Genomic DNA, 18,135 nt, shown 5'->3' with positions numbered 1-18,135 from the left:
CTTTATTCAAAAAAAATATATATGAAATTACGCTGTGAAGAAAAATATATATATATATATATATAAAAACAGTAAGATGGTTGAAAGCTTGAAATGTGATTCGTTTTCCGGGCATACTATGATGAATTGCTCTATCCCATGATTCCCATCATTTTACACTTCCAAGTTGGGAGGAGGACCGATACTAACAAGTAACAACCAACCACATCCCCAATATAGTTAGGGCAAATCTCACGTCAGTTATTACTAATTAATCAATGGGTGTCGTAATCATGTAAGCCACGTGTTGAGAAGGAAGCGGAGACACTAGGTTAATATTTTCAACACTTGACTGAAACCCCTACCTTCCCTCTGCGGAGTCATAAGGTCAGTCTTTCCAGCTGCTTGAAAATAGGAGCCAAGCTAGAGACAGTCCAAAACGTACGCTCAACATTTCCAGCAGCTCATATTGGTCAGTCTTCCATAATTGCGCCACAAAACTTTGCCAGATCGAGATGTTTGTCGTTTACTTGCGTGCATTGCTTGTTGGATCAAGTTTCTGTAGTTTCTAACTAAACCCCACATTGGATGGTTTTATAGTTCATGTAGATTATTCCATGGGAGATGATGAAGACGATGTGTCGATCATGCTTAGAGCAAGTGCACCCGTAGTCAAGAAAAGGTAAAGTCGAGAAGTCAAAAATTCGACCAGTCAAGTTACTATTCACTGCCACTGGACATAGGTTTGCACTCGTTTTTTTGCCTGGGCAACACTGTTCACTTTATGTTTTTTCTGCCTTTTTTTACTGTTCACTTTTCTGCTTTTTTATTGTTTACTTTTCTGCTATTTTACTGTTTACTTTGCTCGTCTGACCCGACCCGCCTGTTTCTCCCTCCTCCGGCGTCCTCCGTCCACGGACCCGGCTCCCCCGAGGTCGCCTCACCTAGTCCGGCCACTCCGTGGCGTCAGCCGGCCCAGACGCTGCCCCCAGACCGAGATCGAAGCAACCCGAGGTCGCCTCACCTCATCCGGCCACTCCGTGGCGTCAGCCGGCCCAGACGCTGCCCCCAGGCCGAGATCGAAGCAACCCCAGGCCGAGATCGAAGCAATTCTGTGGTGGCTGTTTCTCTTCTCTCTCCGCAGCCCCTATGAGGTCAGCCACGTTCTGTGGTTGGCCGAGCTGGCAGCCGGATGACTTCGGGCAAGAGTTTAGTCATGGGCTTGCCCCTTTTTTTGACCTCAGTCATGCAAAGCCAAAGTTGGCTGGTCAAGAGTTTGCCGGTGGAAGGTTGTTTCTCTCCATGCCCGGTCACCACATCATCATTCTCTCACTTTGCCCGGGCAAAGTCATACCGGTGGACTTGCTCTTATAGCTCACTGTGGTCCTCTAGGATCTTATTTATCTGAAACATAAATACGATGAATCAAATGTTGAAAATATGATCGCGTATAATATACTTCATGAGTCTAATTAAACCATAAAAAATTATATACTTATTATATACAACCAATGTTTTTGTGTATTATTTTTGAGTAATCTCTTATAAATATCAATAAACTCTATCAACATTTCACATTTGAATTAATTCTCAAACTTTCTGACGTTTATGCAAAAATGATTCTCGCAATTTGTAATGAAACTAGATCTACCTAATCATGGTCCGAAAGTAAAAATTCAGAAAATTAATTGAGCGCTAGCTAGGTTATTAATATGAATTTATTTGGCCTTTATGCTATGCTAGCTACCTTTGCCCGATTACATCTATCCTATGTGGATGTTGTGGTATAGGGCTTACGAACGTCTATTTCATTTTCATGGCATTAGAGGCTGGTATAGAGTGGAAAGACTTTAGAGAGAATTATCAGAGAACTAGAGATATGGATTAATTGCATATATAGTTGTATACATTGACTCCATGATCTCATCTGTGACTGTAAAAGAGACCGAGATGCATGTCTTAGAGATCAACTATATCTGACAGTGACACGTTTCCTATTGGTTTAGCCCTGATTTTTTTCGAAATTAGGTATACACTATGAACGTACGTCATGAGCCAGTGTGCTGGCCTGTGAATACATGCCATCTATTCCGTTCTCAATCATATTACTTAATGGATCAGACTGGATTTTATATGTTTGTAACTATTCCCATTGAGGGGTGAGAATCATTGATTAAGTAGCTAGATTCTTAGTGTCGTACCATCTAATTAATTAAGTGTGATTGGGACTTCCTTTATCTCTTTTCAACCCGACAATTAATTTCAACTCTTTGTGTGTCTATTCGATCTTTTAGAAAGCGTACCAACAGAGAGTTAGGTCTGCTAAATCTAGCAACGAGATCTACATCACGCAATCCACAACTTATTGGCTACCTTTCACACATATACAGGCCTGATTCGAAGAGATGGATCTACTACAAACCTACCTTCCTAATATACGAGTTAATAATTGGAATTGGTCGATTTTCAATCCGATTTATCTATCGTAATCATTATCTATCAATACAAAACGAATTAATGAAATCATACATTATATAGCTATTTAATTGCGACCACCATTCTCATTTTGTATAAAGTTGTTTAAATCACTAAATGTGTTTTTACTTAACTAATTTTTTTTTGAAGATATTATTTCTCTAACTACCACGGCCATGGTGAGATTTTTGTTTTTCGGCATGTCTTATGTCTGTCTTATGTCTACATGTGTTTATGAATTCATCGACGGTGCCCTTTCATGGATTAAATAACAGAACCTAGTCCATGCAGCAGAACTACATGCTTAAGCTCATCTGGTTGAATGCCGATCATTTATTTGATGCCTGCGAGCTTGTCAAACTAGATTGACATATGAAAAAATTTCACCTTCTCGTTCTAGATAATATGTTCATGGATAATGTAAATATTCCTTTGTTGTTGTAATAATATGTTCATGGATAGATTATTCCTAGTTTCATAGTTTTCTCGAATCGCAGGTCCAGGCCCTCTTCGATCCGGTTGTATAATATATTGCAAAATAGGTCTCTTTCTTCGCGATCTGATATTGAAGCTCATCAAACAGAGAATATAAACAAACTGAAAGAGGAAATGTATACTACCAAAAGTTGCTTGTCCTATCTAGACATCGATGTCCCATAACCCTCTATTAGTTTAAAGGAACAAGACGCAAAACTATAAAAGCACAGTCCTCTTTGCCAATCATCTCTCTTCTGCTTTTAGCTGAATTAGCTTGCCCTAGTGCCCTACTAGAAGCAAGCGTTGGCCACCACGACCGGGCCATGATTTAAGCAGCAGGCTCCAATCTGCTTTCACCACATCGACGCCTGCCTAGAAGCTTCAACACTAAATTAATATATACTGAAAGCTCTACTATTTCTGTACGTAGCTATACTCAGTGACCTAAATAATTTGGGGCACAGATATATAGATAGGGGCCTCGAGTTGGAAGCTAGTGGCTCAGTTGTGCCACGTCTCGATGTGGTACCAACTATAGAGGTGCTGCTAGGGCTTCGGTGTTTGGGTATAGCTCTGTAATATATGCCCTTTTCCGGCAACATGAACTTAATTTCACCTAACCCTAGAAAGAGCTACCACTTTGCATCCCTTCAGGGCAACAATAGACATATGTAGTAGTTATGATTGATATATCCGTTCTAAAGTATTCTTATATATGTGTCAACTATACAGGGTATTATTAGTAACTTGCAATCACAAACACTGAGTGCATTAAGCTATTGACAATAGCTGATCGATCGATCGATCGACAAAAATTCTAATATGGACCAAGGTGTAGGTGGACCATAGGCAAAATGAACGGCAAAATGGGGCATTTGGTGGCAAAATATCTGATTTTTTTGCCTAGGTGCAGGTGGACCTTGGTCCATGGAAGTCTCTTTGATCGATCGATGAGTGATTGTGAGTCCGTAAACCCATGTCATAAAGTTCATTATAATTGATGATTGAGGAACTCGATAAAGCTTGTTGAGGTCTGACTATTTAAAACTAGACATAAATCATTCGTGTGCACTGACTAGATTAAGTGTTCGATTAAATATTTAATTTTAAATTAATATCTTAATTAAAGTAATTAAATTTGAAGATTTCTTTTTGCAAGTTTGCTCACCTAATGGATATTTTTAAAGGACTGTGAGGGATCGATGAGTGATTGTGAGTCCGTAAACCCATGTCATAAAGTTCATTATAATTGATGATTGAGGAACTCGATAAAGCTTGTTGAGGTCTGACTATTTAAAACTAGACATAAATCATTCGTGTGCACTGACTAGATTAAGTGTTCGATTAAATATTTAATTTTAAATTAATATCTTAATTAAAGTAATTAAATTTGAAGATTTCTTTTTGCAAGTTTGCTCACCTAATGGATATTTTTAAAGGACTGTGAGGGACAAATGCATCTCAACCACATGTATTAAATATAAAAGCAGAAATTATAACAACTCAAAACCGTGCATTTATATATTTTCAGCTGTCAAATTCACTTGTTCCTCACAGTCTTTTAAAAACTGTCCCTTAGATAAGCATGTCTTTTCCTCTTTGTTATCTTAAGCTCTTAGGATTAGTTCAAGAGTTGAGGTAGAGGGTAGAAATAGGTCGGAAGTATGATGGATAAAAATTTCATCCCTTCAAATTTAAGAAAATATGCAAAAAAAGAAGAAGAAGAAGAGTCATATATATACGTACGCACTAATACATCAATTGTATGTTCGTACAGCTTCGATTGGAAACAGGTTGGAGCCTCGGTTTTAAGTTTCTTAGCTTTCTCTCCGTCATCCTAAGAAAAAACAAACTCTGAATGAATATATAATGTATTCTTTTTAAGGCTGGTAATCCATCAAAGTTCCATTACACTGTAACTTTGCACTTCTTAAATACCCTCAAAGTCAGATTTTTTGTTCTTTTTCTTTTTGGGTCCTCTCTCTTTGACCCTTCTTTCTCAGTTGGGTGGTGCTTCCATTATAATAGCTTCATCAAAATGAATTCCATCATAGAACATGAAACTCAATAAATTACACACCCAATATGCAGAAAGTGTACTTTATCATTAGGGAGAAGTGAGCTTTGCCACGTATAGAAGATGAGAATTTTTGTTTTTGAGACTCATTTTGCACCATTGATTCTAGCCAAAAGACTTCAAGTTCGTGAATTATAGGTTAGTCTGTACCGTTTTGATTAAGCTCAAGAACCCAGAAAAACAAGAAGTAGATTAAAGAGTACCTATTACTCGCAAACTACAGTTCTATAAAACTGCTGCAATCCATCCAAACTCAGTAAACTAGAAAGTATCCCCAATCAACACTACATATCCATCAAAACTACAAGATTAATCTCATTGCTCATTCAAACTCTGCAATTGCTTTATTAAATCTCACATCCCAATCTTAAGTGAGGTCACTTGATCAATCAAGAAACAACCAATCTGAGAAGGATTGAAGGTCTGCCATGGCTCTGGTCTGGGTAGGACAAAAGTGAGAAGAGAAAGAAAGAGAAAGAAGAAGAGTTCTTTCTTTTTAAAAAATAAAAGATAGAGGAGTTTGCGGCTATCAAATTTACCAGTAGTCGACTGGGTTCGCTATGTCCTCTTCCAGCCCAGCGCCGGTTCGCCGGATTTGGCGACCAATCTCCATTACGACAGCATGCTCTTCGTCCAAATCGACGCCGTCAGATCCATATGCTACAAGAAGCTTCCGGTTCACATCTTCGAGGCTGCCGACCGCCCCCTTGCTCTCATTGACCTCACCCATACCGAACAATAAGAACACTGCCACTGGGTCAGATTCAGGTTTGGTACCAGAAATGGAGTTGTAGATGCTTCGTCGGATTCTGGTGAGTATGTTTCCGAGTGCAGCGCCCAATAAACGGTCCCGCATCATCAAATTTAGTTAATAGCATTTGGTATTTGGGATTTTGAATTGAGTTGATGAGAGAGAGAGAGGAGTAAGAGTGATCGAACAGACGGTTCATTAGCCCAAAAAAAACTTGTCAGAGTTTTGTTGTGGTTTTGGAGGTTTGAGGGTATTATAGGAAGTGCAAAAAATGTTGAGTTGAAATATTATTAAAAAAATAAAAGGGTGTGTGGTTTGCAATTAGGGGTGTGCAAATTTCACCCCCTTAGGAAAAGTCAAAACTATATAAAATGCTAGAAAACTTGTATCTAAGACATCAAAATAAAACCGGAAACACAGTTGTCCAATTCTAAGGCATAATAGATACATATTCCATGGGATCTCCGTCCACAAAGAAACTCATCTCCCAAGTTTTAGCATGTACTCACATTTTCACATATTCAATAAACAATGACGATATACCATGAGGATAAATCTCCGACTATGTATTTCAACAACAAATTTTGAAGAACCAAGTTTTCTAGACCTAATTATTGCCTTCAGATTACGGAGATGGTAGAATGAAACTTGAGGATGACCGAGAGTCTTGAACTACAGACCGTCTAACTTTTAACTTTCAGGTATTTCTAAGAGTGTGTTGGGATGAGGGAAAAAAATGATAGAATTTAATTGAAAGTGAGGATTTCATAATTCCTAAAAGCCAATTCTCTCGTTTGGCACTATCAGATTGGAAATTTTAAATTTCTCTGTGGAAAATAAATTTTTATTTAAATTTCCCACTTCAATTTCCACCAAAATAGGTGTCATTTACGAATTCCTTTGCAGTATTCAATTTTCATTTCCAAAACAAGACTTTTTATATTATATTTTTTTATTTGTTTTAAGGGTTATTATCATTTTATTTGTTTTAAGAGTTATTATCACAAATGGTACTTGAACTTATCTTCTATTTTATCGATGGTACCTGAACTTCAATTTTGATCACAACCAGTACCCGAACTTTTCGATTTCCTTTTAAATGGTACCTAAGGCCACATTTGGTAACTATTTCGGCCATAAAAGCCAAATCTAAAAAAAAAGAAAAAAAGAAACAAGTTCAAGGCAAGTTTATTACCAAAAAATCATCACTATATATGATTGCAACCCTTGAAATCATAAAAAATCATCACTATGATTGCCTCCCATGCCGTTTTTAGTCGGAATAGTGACCGGAGATGGCTCTAGGTACCATTTAAAATGAAATCGAAAAGTTCGGGTACTGGTTGTGATCAAAATTGAAGTTCAGGTACCATCGATAAAATAGAAGATAAGTTCAAGTACCATTTGTGATAATAACCCTTGTTTTAAACTTTCTTAATTTATTACACATTTCAAATCGTAAATAGATAAAACCAAACAATAGAAATTGCAATTACTGGAATTTTAGATTGATGGAATTAAAGATTCCATCATTTATAAATTCCTACGGATTTCATAATTTTCTCATCCAAACGCACCATAATAAATCGAGAATGTACTAACATTTCATATGCAAAGAATTAATTTTTATTATGGGCTCATCCCATTTCTTACTGGTCCATCATCTTGAAGACTCGACTCAACGGGTCCAAAGCCCAATAGTCCAAGAAACCTTATTCAACATCCAAATCCACCCGAGTAATCTAGAAAAGCAGATATGCTGAGCTGGCAGCTTATAATCTACCACGTGTGAAAGCGGTAGATCGCTTCCTACGTCATATGGCGGTAAAAAGTCAAATCCAAACACGTGGTGGACACCGCCAGTAGCCTTTTGAATCTTCCCCAACAGTTTCTTCTCTTCGCTTACGTTCCAAAACCCACACTCGCTCTTTAACACGGCCCACGCCTCCGCGTAAATAACAAACAGACACGTACTAAAACCGGAGAGCGAGTACACGATCACTACACTCGCGAGAGTTTTGTTATCGCTGAATCTCAATTATTGAATTTTATAACGAAAACCGTCTGATCTGAATCTCGTGTGTGCCAATATTTTAAATCCGGACCGTCGGATGTGACAAGTTGCTTATGAACGGCTAGGATCCCATTTTTAGCGGCGGGCTTTAAGGCCCGCGAGGCCTTTAAGTAGAGGTGTGAGGGGAGCCCATTACTCACATCGTAGGCTAAAGATCTAGCCCCTCTCTCTCTTCTTCTTCTCGCTCTCTCTCTCCTCTAAGTTCTATTCAACGAAGGCTTTCTAGGGTTTGAGGTCGCGCGCATCTACTTCTTCAACGGCTCTGGCAACGAGATCCAGGTTTTAATTGGGTTCCTGCGAGCAGTTCTAGGGTTTTGGTTTATCAAGCGCATTGTATTGGTTGGTTCGCGCATTCGTTTTAAGCTTTCCATTTGGGGCATATCACCGTTCGCGATCTAGGGTTTTCAACTTGGGGTTTATACGTAGAGAGAGAGACCCAGTTTAGGTTTTGCTCGTGTAAGTTTTTAAATTCCTTTTCCCCTTTTTTTTGTTTCTTTGCAAATTTCTTGAGGGGTTTTGATCTGAGAAAAAAGGGGGGTAAATTGAGAGATTAATCAATTGGGAAAGTTTCTTTCTTCGGGTCTAGTGGTTCTTTTCTAGAGTCGCATTGCTTTGTATTGAGCTGGGGAATTTATCCCCAATTTTTCTTTGATTCCAAATCTTTCCTTTTAAGTTGTTCATATTGCCCAGTTATGCAGCTTTGAATTTTGAATTGAAATCGGGCATCCGGAGATCAATAGGCACTTTCCTTGCTGAAAGTTTTGAACTTTGTGACGAATTCGTTGAACCCTGGACATTTGGAGAGAACTAAACAGGCGGTATTAATACATATTTAGATTGGGTTTGGAACAAAAAAAAAAGGAATATATAAATAATTGGGTTGAAATTTTGGGGGTTTCGGATTTTCTGAACTGGAGGCGCTTCAATTTTATGCATTTTGAATTTTGGTGTCATTAAGATCAACTTATAAGGGACTAAAATTATTTGCTACAGTTGATATGTGCAGTAATTTGGAGTTTATCTTATGGCACCTACTGTTCCAATAGACTTCACTGGACAGAAACAATCAATGATGGGGAAGTCACGCAAGTATTCAAAAGGGCAGCTATCTGGTTTTGTGCCGGATTATCGTCACGCTGTTGAGACCATGGGGGAATCAGAAGGGTTTGGAAGCTCAGGACGGGTGGACGCAGAAATGACAGCTTCGGAAGATTCGTGTGCGCCTTCTAAAAGGAAATGCATTAGTTTGAATGTTGATGGTTATGATAGTTTTGGGTTGCCTATGCAAGTGCTTCAGCTGTCAAGAATGTCTCGGACTGAAAGGAAGGATTTAGAAGTGAGGCTGAATTTGGAGCTGGAACAGGTCCGGGACCTTCAGAAGAAAATTGCAGCTATGAGTTCAGCTATTGTGTTATCCCCATCTAGTGATATTCGGAGTTGCAGTGATGGGAAAACCAGACCTCCAGTCGAGGCTTACCATAGACCGTCTGAACCAACTGCGCCGCAGGGTAAGAAACGAGCTCCTCCTGGGCGTAATGGTTCACGCAACAAAAAGAGCTTATCTGCGCATGTGGAGTCCGTGAAGCCAGTTGCCGCTTCAAATGCTCAGTTGATGAAACAATGTGAGGGTGTGCTAAATCTGTTGATGAAACATGCATATGCTTGGGTTTTCAAACATCCTGTAGACGTGGTGAAGTTGAATATTCCGGATTATTTTACTGTCATTAAGCATCCAATGGATTTGGGCACTGTGAAGAGCAAGATGACTTCTGGTGGATACTCTAATCCATTAAGTTTTGCTGCTGATGTGCGGCTTACATTCTCAAATGCAATGACTTACAATCCACCTGGAAATGATGTACATATTATGGCTGAGACGCTCAGTAAATATTTTGAACAGAAGTGGAAGGCAATAGAAAAGAAGCTTCCTGTTGATGTGGATCCTTTGCCTTTTAGAGCAGCTCTTCATACGGAAATCATAGAAACTGCTACACCTATGCCACCCTCAAAGAAGAAGAAAACTATACCAAATGATAGTAGCTTCAAGCCAGTCAAGCCTGTCAAGCCAGAAACTCTTAAATGCATCATGACTGAGGAGGAGAAGCATAAACTGACCGAGGAGGTGGATTCGTTGCTGGGAGAATTGCCTGAAAGCATTATTGATTTCTTAAAGGAGCATAGTGGTGAAGGGCAAACCAGTGAGGATGAGATTGAGATTGACTTTGAGGTTCTCAGTGATGATACTTTATTTGCATTGCGGAAGCTTGTTGATGAATATCTGCTGGATAAAGAGAAAAGGCAGGAGAAAAATGAACCTTGTGAAATGGAGGTGTGCTCATCTTTCATCTTTTCTTGTTTTTTCGGTTATCTGTTCAGTAATACTTTTCCAACCAAATATATGCATTTATATCTTGTATGTATTTCATATTGTTGTACTGCTTTTATGCTGCAGATCCTTAATGAGCCGGGATTTAGCAACTCTTCACTGCATCCATGTAAAGGTTTTTCCTTTAAAACTCCACGCTTATTCATTTTTTGAACTGTGCAAAATGTGTTATGTATGGCACTTATTTCTATGAGCTGAGGTCTCAATACATTTAAAATTTCAGGCAATGACATGGTTGATGAGGATGTGGATATTGTTGGTGGAAACGATGCTCCTATATCAAGCTTCCCTCCTGTAGAGATTGAGAAAGATGCAGCTCATAGAAACAGTAAATTCAGTAGCTCAAGTAGCTCCAGTAGTGAATCAGGCTCTTCGTCTAGTGGTTCGTGTTTCTGTGTACTCTTCATCTATGTGGTTGTTTCCTCTTATAAAACAAATGTGTGGTTTGGAATTTTTATAACTGCTGTTCAAGTTTTGGTGCTTGTGAGCCTACTTTTTGTGCACTATGTAAATATTACTAAATGCTCTGTGACCTTGCAAGCTATGGTTCTTTTTTCTGATCTTCATTAGTGCAATTGTCATACATTATATTCTAGCTGATGTTCTTCCTTGAAAGGTTTGTTTGCATGACAGTAGTGTTAACTAGAATATGGTCTTAATAATTAGAGCAGAAACGAGAAGTGTACTACGAATCCTGTAAAAACCTTGCCTAGGTGGTTGCGTTTTATTGGTGTGTATGTCTCAGTTACTTCGTGCCTTCCCCACAGAGAGAAAAAAGAACTCTTTCCTCATACTTTAGGCAGTGAGATTAGCCTAGTAGATATAATGAGTACTGTTGAAGGAGATTTATTGAAGATTGCATGTCGAGTAGGAATGGTTGGAACCCATCATTTTGGTTGGTGTTGGGAGCTATAGAAACCTTTGGTAACAGGGTGACCAGCTCTAATTGGTTTTAGTGGCTGATGTTCAGTTTCAGGGTATTCTTCTTGGAGGGGGGTTTGGTGTTGATTACATTGAATTTCTATTTGGTGTATCTGATATATAGCTGCAAGTGTAATTCTAAAGGCTAGTAGATATAATGAGTACTGTTGAAGGAGATTTAATGAAGATCGCATGTTGAGTAGGAATGGTTGGAACCCATCATTTTGGTTGGTGTGGGGAGCTATAGAAACCTTTGGTGACAGGGTGACCAGCTCTAATTGGTTTTAGCGGCTGATGTTCAGTGTCAGGGTATTCTTCTTGGAGGGGGTTGTGGTGTTGATTACATTGAATTTCTATTTGGTGTATCTGATATATAGCTGCAGTGTAATTTTAAAGCCACTGCAAGAGGCACTCACATTGAAGTGAATTGTTTTGGAGTCTCACATTCCTGTATATGTGGACTTGGATTTGTCAGAGAGTGTGTGTGTTCCACTGGATTTAGAATACCCTGGTATTAAGTTTCTTTTCCTAGATATGTTAATAAATTTTTTAACGAATTAGGTACTAAGATTTTGAATAGTTGTTACATGGTAAAGAGTGGCAAATTCCATGGTGTATGATCTGTTGGATTTTTGATTCATTATTTGTAGCTTAGTTTATTTCTTGTAATCCAATAATGTCACAACAATGAACAGAAATAGAAGTTTTCAGTTTATCAATTGAAGAGCCTCTTACATGCATGATTTCTGGCTTCCATGCAAAGTATGGGCCAGACTGCATTTGAATGATTATACGAGGTCACTACGAGTTCAAACTTTATAATACCAAACACGAAGTACATTATGCTAACAGTATTCATTTTAATTCAAAAATACTTGTGATCTTGCTAGTTGGTTTGCTTTTACTAGCACGAGGACTGATACCCAATCTATTTGGTTCTTACTGAACTGCAATTAATATATTCTTGTGTGGATGAATGTTCCTGCATCTTGTTGCAAGTTGAACCATACCTTATTCCAAAAACAGTAGTGGTATTTTACTAACTTGATTTATACTTCTCAGATTCTGACTCTGCTAGTTCTTCAGAAAGTGAATCACGTGTTCCTAAAGCTTCACCTGCATTTGGTGGAGGAAAGGTACTTGTTTGGCAGTATCTGTTTGTGGGTCGTTGAAATCTCCCTCTCTCCTCCCTTTCTTTCTCTCACATCATTTCTGACATTTTTTCTTACCTCTTCCTTCGTTAGGAAAAGTTTGGTTCAGGAGCAAATTCAGATCAAAAGAGAAGTGATCTTGGTGATTCTGAAATTGGCAAGGGTGAGTTTTCAGGATTTATATTGCACTGGTTCTTGTTGGTACTTGTAATCCCTTCCCTGAAACTATCATGTATCTTTTGTAGATCCAATCAATGGGGTTGTCCCAGTTGAGCAGAAATCCCCGTCTAAACCAGTTTCTGTCGAGGAGGGTGAACGACAAGAGGGTAAGCATGAAAAATCATCGCAAAAAATTGTGTGCTCTTAATTTTGGCGCATCATCTTACAACTCATGCTGTAACATCGTAGAGGAGAGTGCTCCACCTGAGAGGCAGGTCTCCCCTGAAAAACTCTACCGCGCAGCTGTACTGAGGAATCGGTTTGCAGACACAATATTTAAAGCCAAAGAGAAGGCACTTGAAAAGGTTTGTTACCTTTACCTCACTTGGCAACATATATGCATACAATTTTTTTTTTCCTGTTAGTTATCTTCTGATATTTGGTCCAGGGTGATAAGTTGGATCCAGAAAAATTGCGAATTGAGAGAGAGGAACTTGAAAGGCGGCGTAAAGAAGGTTTGGCTTTCTATAGTTTAGTTATTTGACATGAGTATTTCGTTTGATGATGACAATATTAGTTCATGGTGAAGGGTGAGGGCTTTTAAATATTGAATTTACTTTATGTCATTAGAAAAAGCACGATTGCAAGCCGAGGCCAGAGCTGCAGAAGAGGCTCGGAAAAAGGCTGAAGCAGAAGCTGCAGCTGAAGCTAGAAGGCAAAGGGAACTGGAGAGAGAAGCTGCACGGCAGGCATTGCAAATGGTAAGTATGGATAGATCATTCTGAAGGGAAGCATCATAGATCCTTAATAAAGCAGCTGATAAAAATCTCATTGTGCAGATGGAAAAGACGGTCGAAATTAATGAGAACAGTCGATTCATGGAAGATCTAGAAATGTTTAGGGCTGGTGACGAGGATCATTTACCACATTTCATTGAGGAGACCAGCCCGGAGCATTCTCAGAATGAGCTTGGTAGTTTCAAGCTGCAGGGAAGCTGTAATCCCTTGGAGCAACTTGGTTTATTTATGAAGGCGGATGATGATATAGAAATAGAGGAGGAAGAAATTGATCCTCCCAGGAATTTTACAGAACCAGCAAACGAAGTTGACGGGGTCGAGGAGAGACCTTCAAACGATGTTGTGGAAGGACCTTCGAACGAAGTTGAAGAGGTACCTTCAAACGGAGTTGATGTTGAAGAGGGACCTTCAAACGAGGTTGATGTTGAAGAGGGACCTGGGAATGATATTGGAGAGGGACCGGGGAATGACATTGGAGAGGGACCGGGGAATGATATGGGAGAAGGACCTGGGAATGATATGGGGGAGGGGCCTGCTAATGATGTTGAATTACCTGCAAACGAGATTAAAGAGGTTTCTGCAAATGATGTTGAAGAGGGAACAGAAAATCATGTTGAAGAGACAGCAAATCATGTTGATGAGAGAACTGAAAATGAGGTTGAAGATGTCGAAGAAGGAGAGATTGATTGATTTATTGCTAACATTCTTTCTTCATGTTCCCTTTTTACCCATCGAGAAGCAAAAATGGTAAGATGATGATGAAGGCACTGGGCAAATGGCCTGGGATCCTTTGATTGGCATTGCATACCAGACAAGCTTAGAGCAGGAGAAGCAAAAAAGAGTTATGAACTGGGTGTGAGCTTGTGTTCTATGAAATGATTTTTTGATTTTGATTTGGGATATGGAGTGGGAACTTGGTTGGTAACGTCATTCAATCATTTTGCCCATGGATGATAAACCTGTGGGTTTTTGATCAAAGAAAGAGATGTGTTTTAATCAGGAAATTCAATTTTTGTCTGTAAAAAGTAAAGTTGCATAGATTTTATGTGTTAATAATAGGCAGACGGTCGGCTTAGAATTGTAAAATATCAGTCAGACTATTGTGACATTCTATCCGTTTTTCCTTGGAGAGAAATGTCTTCCATAGGTGTTTGTAGACAATGGTAGATTTGATTCAGAAAAAAAAAAAAAAAAAAAAAAAAATTCAAGTTTTGGGTTTTCAGTTTTTACTCTTTTGCAGAGGTATATAAATCCTCAAGATTCTCAATGCTAACTTTTTCAAATGCATTACTAATTTCAGTGATTTGCTTAAGATGCTTCATGCCTCGGACTCTGAACCCAACTAGAGTGGCACCAAGAGCCATGCTCTAATACTTTGTACTTAATTGCCTCCGTTGAATTTAGATTGAAGAAATTTTCAGTACTCAATTATCGTTAAATAATTTAAATTTAAAAGTGGAGAATAACGAGCATGCCTTAAAGAATCTAAATTCAAATAAAAAATAAACACGACCGAGACCTTACAAAAGCGAAATGTCGTTTGGTCATGAAAGCGGGACTTCCAAAAACGGAACGTCGTTTTTGTCGTCCTCATACACAAAGTCACAAAGCATTATACTCTCTGGAACGCCAACAGCAGAGTCTGTTATCTCACTGCGATTCTTCTGCTGGCGACCTTTCTCGGCTCTCTCTCGTCTTCTTCTGCTCCATCCATTCTCAGGTTCTCAATGGCGGCCACGATCGCCTTTAACGCCGTCGGAGCTCCGGCGCGCCTCTCCCGCCAATTGTCTCACCCGAGCCGCCGTCTCTATCCGCTTCTCGCCGGACTCCGACTCCGTCAGGCCGTCCCGGCGCGATACTCGAGCTCAGTATCTTCGTCCTCTGGCTCAGGTAAACGGATCGCATTTTCGTTTTCCTGTAGATTATGAAGTTCTTAATTACAAGAATTATGAAGGTAGTGATGGACCGAGTGAAATTAATGGAATCAAATTGCAGGAATTAGGGCTCATTCTGTCGCCGTGGAGTCACTGAGCGCTGCTGCAGCTCCGAAAGTGGAGGCTCCTGTGGTTATTGTCACCGGAGCTTCTAGAGGAATTGGCAAGGCTGTTGCCCTCGCTTTCGGAAAATCTGGTTGTAAGGTCTCTCTCTTCATCATCATTGTCTTCATCGTCGTAATGCATTGTGTTCTTTGAGTAGTCAGACACTTATGCTGCATTTTCAATGTTTACAGGTGCTTGTAAACTATGCAAGGTCATATAAGGAAGCCGAACAAGTTTCCAAGGAGGTACCTTTCTTTGTAATGTAATCAGAGAGTGCTGCAAATTCCTTATGATTTGAATGTATGGACGTGTAGAGATCACTTCAGACTTGAGAAATTTAGTTAAATGTTACGTTTTTTACATTACATTAAAAATGTGGAGATTCTGGGAGCTACGCTCAAGTTCTTTGATTTATATGCATAGTGTCGAATAACACACCAACAAGTAGGTATCGAGTCTTAGAGGAGATACCATGTAGTGAATACTTTGAACTTACATGTTTTATTCTGTAGATTGAGGAATCTGGTGGTCAAGCTCTGACGTTTGGGGGTGATGTTTCAAAGGAAGAAGATGTAGCAGCAATGATTAAAACTGTAAGCAAATGTAGCATCAATCATTTGGCTAATAGTTTTGTTTTTTATTGCATTTCAGCACGACTTCATTTTAGTCAAATGATTACAGGTGGTTGATGTGTGGGGAACAGTTGATGTCTTGGTTAACAATGCAGGTTAGCATCAAATTACTACTTTTGTTATGGGATCTTGTTGTATTCTTCATTTCTTTTTCAACTGACTCTTTTGCTAACCTATTCAGGAATAACACGGGATGGCTTGTTGATGAGAATGAAAAAATCCCAATGGCAGGAGGTTATTGATTTGAATCTTACTGGTGTATTTTTATGCACACAGGTACCTATATTGGGGAATATTTTTATTCAGTAATTGTAGTTTGCTAGCTACAGTATACAATTCTTTAACTAGTGATTCGTGGTTTTTGTAGGCTGCAGCCAAAGTTATGATGAAACAAAGAAAGGTAACTACAGTTGTTTCCTTTCCTTTTGCTTTCTGTGTGAAATCATGATTTTGCTTCTCGATTATCTTAGTCTATTCATCATATTGCAGGGAAGAATTATCAATATAGCATCTGTTGTTGGTCTTGTTGGCAATGTTGGACAAGCCAACTACAGCGCTGCAAAAGCAGGGGTAATTGGCTTCACAAAGAGTGTTGCAAAGGAATATTCAAGCAGGAACATCAATGTATGTACATCTGATTCAAGCTCTTACTCTTTTGATTTTTTTTTTCTTGGGAAGATCTTAGAGCCTTGTGCATTGCTGTGGCAAGACAAAGGAATTGGATTAACACTGCATCGCACTTGACAGTTGTTATGCTGTTCCCGTTTCAAAACGTTTTTAATATGCAAATAGTTTCCACTCATACACGATGGGCTGAAGCAACTATCTAACTATATTCTTTTTTCCATAGGTCAATGCTGTAGCTCCTGGATTTATTGCGTCTGATATGACTGCCAAGCTGGGAGAAGACATAGAAAAGAAAATCATTGGGTCCATCCCCTTAGGTGAGAACAACTAGTTAGTTTCCAGTTATTGAAGCATTATTATTATGTGCATCATTAATAAGAAATTACATGTTTTCATTGGTCAAGTGAGAACTTGATATTCATAGATTTTTGATTCTGTTTGGTCTGCATGAAATGAATTCTAATATCTGTACATTTGTCCCATTTTCTTGGGACTGTTGTCAGTGTCAGCCAACTCTTCTCATTATGAGGATTGGCTCAGTAGAAAGTAATAAACTAATAACAGTATGTGGTGTTTCACAGATTGTACTTCTGTTGCAATCTGCTCTAAGATGATTGAAATATGGATCCCTATTCCCCTATATCTTCTTTGTTCACCTCAACTGAAATCCATGAGTTTGAAGACTGAATTATAAATTATAGACAATGCTTATCCAAGTTGTGATATTCTTACAGGGCGATATGGTCAACCTGAAGAAGTTGCTGGACTGGTGGAATTCCTGGCTCTTAATCCTGCTGCTGGTTACATTACTGGACAGGTAAATTCATTTGAAATATACCATGTGCCATCTTTAAATAGGAAAGTTGCAATTCTATGTTTAAGTTGCTGTTGGCATCGATATGAAGTTCTGATCTTTTGTAGGTGTTGACCATTGATGGAGGAATGGTGATGTGATAAGCTGAGACCGGCACCCCGATGCAGATAGTTTAGAATGAAGAAGAGCTTTGTTTGAATTCCATAGTTTCTACCAGTAACTGAATACAAAGTAGAAAGGTTACTGTAGTTTTCTTTTGGTTTAGACAACGTAAAAGGGCTGTTAATATTTTTTCTCTAACCACTTACGAACCACGCAAATGAACAGAATTTAATAGATCTTATTTTGTGTAATATGAAGTTGGGGTTGGACATTCATTGAAAATCTATATGCTTATATGATATGCTACTACAGTATATCAATTTATTAAGGAAAAAAAAAATCAAAAATACAGTAAAATTTTACAACTCGTAACAACATTGCATTTCTTTAGTTTCCATTGTACATCACAAAATCATCCTGCAATTCTCTATAATCATAAAGCATTGAAAACTCGTAGTTCTCGTATGGATGAAGATTGCATTTCTGTGAATCAATGTCATCGAATTGATGATGACTAGTGTACTCTTGTAGTAGAAGTTTTCCCCTTGACCATGATCAAAGAACAGACCTTGGCAAAGTTGCACATCAAAGATTGCCACACCTAAAGACCATGTAGGTTTTCCAATTCTTCCTGACAAAATGAGACAGAACTTGTTGCCGTCTCCACCCACATA

General features: G+C 38.8%; 2 protein-coding genes across 5 annotated transcripts; both read left to right on the top strand.

Moving 5' to 3' along the window:
- Positions 1–7,969: 7,969 nt before the first annotated feature.
- LOC133745131 (transcription factor GTE10-like) lies at positions 7,970–14,382 on the top strand. Of its 4 annotated transcripts, none has more exons than XM_062173125.1 (11): positions 7,970–8,289; positions 8,827–10,162; positions 10,286–10,328; positions 10,443–10,601; positions 12,203–12,276; positions 12,385–12,454; positions 12,537–12,617; positions 12,700–12,815; positions 12,899–12,965; positions 13,081–13,211; positions 13,290–14,382. In XM_062173125.1, the coding sequence occupies exons 2-11, from the start codon at positions 8,858–8,860 to the stop codon at positions 13,935–13,937; spliced, it is 2,694 nt and encodes an 897-aa protein (XP_062029109.1). In that variant the 5' UTR covers positions 7,970–8,289; positions 8,827–8,857; the 3' UTR covers positions 13,938–14,382. The 4 variants fall into 4 exon arrangements, with proteins under 4 accessions (XP_062029109.1, XP_062029106.1, XP_062029107.1 ...); XM_062173122.1 differs by having other exon boundaries at positions 10,286–10,334; XM_062173124.1 differs by having other exon boundaries at positions 7,975–8,112; positions 10,286–10,334.
- Positions 14,383–14,811: 429 nt separating this feature from the next.
- LOC133745133 (3-oxoacyl-[acyl-carrier-protein] reductase 4-like) lies at positions 14,812–17,760 on the top strand. The gene is made up of 11 exons (XM_062173126.1): positions 14,812–15,137; positions 15,243–15,385; positions 15,478–15,531; positions 15,799–15,879; positions 15,968–16,013; positions 16,100–16,194; positions 16,286–16,318; positions 16,408–16,542; positions 16,769–16,862; positions 17,280–17,362; positions 17,467–17,760. Exons 1-11 carry the CDS (start codon positions 14,975–14,977, stop codon positions 17,497–17,499), a joined length of 960 nt encoding a protein of 319 aa, XP_062029110.1. The 5' UTR covers positions 14,812–14,974; the 3' UTR covers positions 17,500–17,760.
- The last annotated feature ends 375 nt before the right edge of the window (positions 17,761–18,135 follow it).

The sequence above is a fragment of the Rosa rugosa genome, chromosome 4 (genome assembly GCF_958449725.1).
Source record: "Rosa rugosa chromosome 4, drRosRugo1.1, whole genome shotgun sequence".
NCBI classification, from domain to species: Eukaryota; Viridiplantae; Streptophyta; class Magnoliopsida; order Rosales; family Rosaceae; genus Rosa; species Rosa rugosa.
Note: the sequence above shows the minus strand (reverse complement) of the source record. Positions and strands in the feature narration are given on the sequence as shown.